The sequence below is a fragment of the Erpetoichthys calabaricus genome, chromosome 1, assembly GCF_900747795.2.
Source record: "Erpetoichthys calabaricus chromosome 1, fErpCal1.3, whole genome shotgun sequence".
In the NCBI taxonomy this organism is placed as follows: Eukaryota; Metazoa; Chordata; class Cladistia; order Polypteriformes; family Polypteridae; genus Erpetoichthys; species Erpetoichthys calabaricus.
The window spans coordinates 343181427-343187426 of record NC_041394.2 but is presented as its reverse complement, the minus strand read 5'-3'; the positions used below and the strand labels follow the sequence as shown (position 1 = coordinate 343187426).

Here is a 6000-nt window from a genome sequence, read left to right as displayed (position 1 = left end):
CAGCAACACTAATAACAATTATAACACAATTACATTGACAATCATGTTACGTTATTTTTAAAATATTTCCTTTACTTTTTCATACCCTCTTTAACACACTACTTCTCCGCTGCGAAGCGCGGGTATTTTGCTAGTATTATATATATATATATACACACACATATATATATATATATATATATATATATATATATATATATATATATATATAATATACATATACACATATATATATATATATATATGTGTATATATATGACAGCAACACTCATAACAATGACAACACAATTACATTGACAATCATGTTACGTTATTTTTAAAATGTTTCCTTTACTTTTTCATAACCTCTTTAACACACTACTTCTCCGCTGCGAAGCGCGGGTATTTTGCTAGTAATAAATAAACGAACCACACGCCGTGGCGCAATTTTAGGGGCTTCGCCTCTAGCGCTGACGTCCGAGGTTCGATTCCCGTATTCGAGTGAAGTGAGTGGGTGGTTACCTACCAGGTAACGCTTATGGTTGGCCAGCAAGTCAGGTAACATCAGCCACGGTGCCTTCAGTTGTGAGAAGCAGATCATAGAATGGATGAAAATAGTTTACTGTCAAATAATGCAAAGAGTATGCGACACCTGTTTCCCCCTTATTCTTGGCTCATCAGGCGTACACACTCATTGCACTCGCTTACGGTAATCGAACGTCGGACGTCAGCGCTAGAGGGGCTTCGCAGCGGTGAAGTATTGCTTTTAAATTTTAATTAAGAAGAAAAGAAAATCTTTTTAAATTAAGTCTTAAAAAGAGGTGTAAAGATATTGACAATAAGCTACGCAAACCCACCAAGACATGCAATCGTTTAAATCAAGGCGCAAGTCGAAAAACACCGTCCCATAATATTAGTTAACGATTAACACATTTGTATATGTATTGTAAGCATACAATACAACTGATAATATGTTGCGCTTATTTGTCTGGTGTACTGACATTTTTGCGCGTTTAACGGCTGAAATCTAACGTGGTTTGTGCCCTTCAGAATGAAAAGAGTTTGCATTTACCTTTTTAATAAAAGGCGAGCTTTTAAGCCTGAGAAATCACCCCGTAAATGCACACGTTTAATTGCACATGTGTTAATATGTATGCTTACACAGTATTAAAAGACACTCAACAAGTACACAGTATTAAAAGACAGTCAACAATTAACGTCATTTACCTTCGTTCCCGCCTCCTCAATTAGAGTATATGGACAAAAAACAGGTTCCAGTTATGACCATTACACGTAGAATTTCGAAATGAAACCTGCCTAACTTTTGTAAGTAAGCTGTAAGGAATGAGCCTGCCAAATTTCAGCCTTCTACCTACACAGGAAGTTGGAGAATTAGTGATGAGTGAGTCAGTCAAACAGGTTCCAGTTATGACCATTACACGTAGAATTTCAAAATAACACCTGCTTAACTTTTGTAAGTAAGCTGTAAGGAATGAGCCTGCCAAATTTCAGACTTCTACCTACACGGGAAGTTGGAGAATTAGTGATGAGTGAGTCATTCAAACAGGTTCCAGTTATGACCATTACGTGTAGAATTTCGAAATAAAACCTGCCTAACTTTTGTAAGTAAGCTGTAAGGAATGAGCCTGCCAAATTTCAGACTTCTACCTACACGGGAAGTTGGAGAATTAGTGATGAGTCAGTCAGTCAGTCAGTCAGTCAGTCAGTCAGTCAGTGAGGGCTTTGCCTTTTATTAGTATAGATATATATGATTGAGCACAGCAACTACCTTGTGTCTTGTTGCTGTGCTCAGTCTTGCATGACATGAAACTGTCTTCCACAACCTCACCTTGGTAGCAGAGTTTGGCTGTTCCTCACCCAGTTTTAAGCCTCCTACACAGCTGTTTCTGTTTCAGTTAATGACTGTGTTTCAACCTACGTGTGACATTGATGATCATTAGCACCTGTTTGGTATAATTGGTTGATCAGACACCTGACTAGAATCCTACAAAATCACTGACTTTGTGCAAGTGGACCTATAAGAATTGATGCTGGTTTGAAGGCAAAAGGTAGGAACACCAAATATTGATTTGATTTAGATTTTTCTTTTGTTCGCTCACTTTGTTTTTTGTAAATTGATAACAATAAACAATCATTATTTATATTTCTGAAAGCATTCTTTGTTTACAGCATTTTTTCACACCTGCTTAAAACTTTTGCATATTACTGTATGTATATATGTATAATATGTATATGTATATATGTATATGTGTGTGTGTTTCATTGTAAAAATTAATGCTAAACAGCAGATAATGTCTGTGTGGCATTGTAATTACATCAATGTTACATAAGTGCTATTGCCATGAAAGTAAAAATTCACATTCAAGCTGTTACAATAAACACATTCGAGTTGTGTCTACAAGACATAACATGTATTTCATTGTATAGGTGCACAAGTCATTATGAACATGGAACATGCATTGAATGTATGTACATCATTTCAAATAATGATGTATCATTAACTATATACATCCTTACAACTCTTTGTTATATAAAATCTTCCACACAGACTTGAGCTGAGAATTCTGGCTGGGGATGATAAATAGAGAGAACTGAGTATTGCTAATTGACACATTTATAAAACAAAAGCGGTTATTGGAGAGCGATTTGCACAGTGATAAGGACCTTTGCGTTTGTTTATGAACCAAAAGTGTGCTCATGGCTAATAATTTTTCCTAGGTTTTTAGAAAACTAGTGTTAAATGTGATGACAATGCAATACAGTTCTGCAATGTATTTAGCAAAACGTATCCATTAATCTTTCAATTGTGTCTGTCACTTGTCTACTGTTTCAGCTTCTTTTCAACAGTGTTTGTGCCCGTGCTTATGTTGTAATATAGAAGTTAAGAAGAACAAGTTGGGTGGCTTTCCACATGCAAATTATATTTGGCAATTGCTTGTGCTGATCAAAGGTCGTTCCTAATTTCAACCGGAATTTAGTGTTGTGACTTAATGTCAATAATAGAGTAGTGGATTGAAAGTCTTTTTTCTTTTACATGCAGGTGGCAAACCCCACAGCTGTTCTGACTGTGGCAAACAGTACTTTCAAAAGCCCAGTCTTCAGCTCCACAAATGCATTCACAGAGGAAAGAAGCCTTATTGCTGTTCTAACTGTGGCAAACATTTTTCACAAATATCCCAATTGAAGATCCACACAAGAATTCACACGGGGGAGAAGCCATATTGCTGTTCTGAATGTGGCAAAACATTCTCTCAGAACAGCCATCTTCAGAAACACCAAAGAATTCACACAGGAGAAAAGCCATATTTTTGTTCTGAATGTGGCAAACAGTTCTATAACAAGAGTAATCTTCATAGCCACAAAAGAATTCACACAGGAGAGAAGCCATATTGCTGTTCTGAATGTGGCAAAACATTCTCTCAGAACAGCCATCTTCAGAAACACCAAAGAATTCACTCAGGAGAAAAGCCATATTTTTGTTCTGAATGTGGTAAACAGTTCTATGACAAGAGTAGTCTTCAGAGCCACCAAAAAATGCACTCAAGAGAGAAGCCATATTGCTGTTCTGATTGTGACAAACAATACTATTACAAGAGTGGTCTTCAGAAACACCAACAAATTCACACAGGAGAGAAGCCATATTGTTGTTCTGAATGTGGCAAACAATTCTTTGACAAGAATGGTCTTCACAACCACCAAAGAATTCACACAGGAGAGAAGCCATATTGCTGTTTTAACTGTGGTAAACAGTTTTTGAAATTAAGTCTTCTTCAGGCTCACCAAAGAATTCACACAGGAGAGAAGCCATATTGTTGTTTTGAATGTGGCAAACAATTCTATCACAAGGTTAGTCTTCAGAGCCACCAAAGAATTCACACAGGAGAGAAGCCGTATTGCTGCACTGATTGTGACAAACAGTTTACACACCGATGGCTTCGTCAGATTCATCAAAGAAGTCACATTGTAGAGAAACCATATTGTTCTGAATGTGGCAAACATTTCTGTGACAACAGTAGTCTTCAGAAACACAAAAGAATTCACACAGGAGAAAAGCCATATTGTTGTTCTGAATGTGGCAAACAATACTATCACAAGACTAGTCTTCAGAAACACAAAAGAATTCACACAGGAGAAAAGCCATATTGTTGTTCTGAATGTGGCAAGCAATTACATTGCAAGAGTAGTCTTCGAAATCACCAAAGAATTCACACAGGAGAGAAACCCTATTGTTGTTCTGAATGTGGCAAACAATTCTATCACAAGAGTAGTCTTCGAAATCACCAAATAATTCACATGGGAGAGAAGCCCTATTGTTGTTCTGAATGTGGCAAACAATTCTATCGCAAGAGTAGTCTTCAAAATCACCAAAGAATTCACATAGGAGAGAAGAAAACCCAAGAAAGTTCAATAAAATGTTAAGTGGGGAAGACACACTGAAAGTAAAGTACCAAGAAATTCAAACAGATATACAAAATGTGGGATGGAAAAAAAATGAAAACGGAATAGTTCCTCTTCTACGGTCAACAGGAATAATGAAGAGAAACTTTCAGGCCTATCCTGATGATAGAGTGAGGTTCACTCCTGCTTTGCTAGTAAGCACATCAAGAACGTTTTAGAGAAATCAACAACGAAAGAAGCCAGATTACTCCTGTGAATGTAGCAAGCAAATCTCTGCCAGGAGTGGTCTTCAGAGCCAGAAAAGAATTCATATAGGAGAGAAAAAGGATGGATCACTAACACAAACATAAAAATAAAACAAGGAATTTTTCAAGGTCATTCATTATCTACCCTACTGTTCTGCCTATCACTTAACCCATTATGCACCCTCCTAAATAACCTTGGTGATGGATTTTTCATCAGCTCTCTCTATGATCCAGATCCTCAGATAATTACTCTCCTCCTTTTTATTGGCAATTTGAAATTGTACAGCTCTGGAAGAGCAGCTAAAATTAGCAGAACCATTTTCAGATTACATTCAGGGATTGACAAGTGTGCCAAAGCTACCTTTGCCAATGGACAGCTAACTTCAACTGAAAATATCAAAATCGCTCAGGAACGTACTATTAAAAATTTGAATCCAGATGAAACATACAAATGCCTGGCCATCCATGAAGGATCCGACATAGACTACAAGACGCTAAGACAGGCTGTCATCATCGAATACATCAGCAGAATGAAAAGAATCATTAAGACCCCCTAGGGCTGGGCGATATGGCTCAAAATTCAAATTGCGATATTTTTGGACGAAAAGTCAAAATACGATATGCAACAATATTTTTTTCCCATCTATTATTACTTAAAAAAGAAGCCACACATTTATATTGTTCTTTTATTTACATGTAATTGCAAACTTACAACTTTACATCATAGGCATAAACCAAAATATTCTCATTAATGCAAGAAACACATCTAAACATTTACGCAAGAAAGCCAGTTGTCTGAATATTAGGTGACATAGGAGTAGATGCTTTATCTACTTTACTAGGTTTGCCTAAAAAAAACTTAAAATAATAATGTTTCAATATGCTCTTTTTATGCTATGTTTTGTAAACAAATAAAGCGTGGCAAGAACATGCATTTAGGTAACACAATTTCACAAATTTTGTGCAAGAAAGACAAGTCTGTCAACTGCCTCTGGCTTTAAAGATGCCCTGTGGCAGTTCACTATGTTGCCACCTGTGCTAAATGCCCTTTCTGAGGGCGAACTAGTGGCCTGTATGCAGAGATATTTTTTTGCAAGGCAACTGAGAGTTGGAAAGATTGGTTCATGCTCTTTCCACCATGAAAGTGGGTTTGTCTCAGTGTCAATTTCAGCTGCTTGTAGGTAGGTTGAAAGTTCAGCTTCAATTTTATCTCTGTCAGACAATGTCGATAAAGATGTTGGCCTCTTAAAGAAGCTACCAAGGCTTCGCTTCTCCTTTTTGGCTGGTGGTGATGATGCTTCAGCTGCTAAGTCAGGCTGGGCACTGGTCTCATCATGTTGAAGGGTCTCCACTTCAG

At 37.1% G+C, this 6000-nt stretch overlaps 2 protein-coding genes across 2 annotated transcripts in view; one reads left to right on the top strand and one right to left on the bottom strand.

Moving 5' to 3' along the window:
- LOC114664931 (gastrula zinc finger protein XlCGF57.1-like) overlaps positions 1 to 6000 on the bottom strand; it is a 607208-nt gene that overhangs the window by 236897 nt on the left and 364311 nt on the right. The gene's annotated exons all lie outside the window — the stretch shown is intronic.
- LOC114669164 (zinc finger protein 665-like) overlaps positions 1 to 6000 on the top strand; it is a 46255-nt gene that overhangs the window by 18208 nt on the left and 22047 nt on the right. The window contains exon 3 of the mRNA XM_051934888.1: positions 3041 to 4402. Coding sequence (XP_051790848.1) covers positions 3041 to 4402 — 1362 coding nt within the window. The remainder of the gene's footprint in view (positions 1 to 3040; positions 4403 to 6000) is intronic.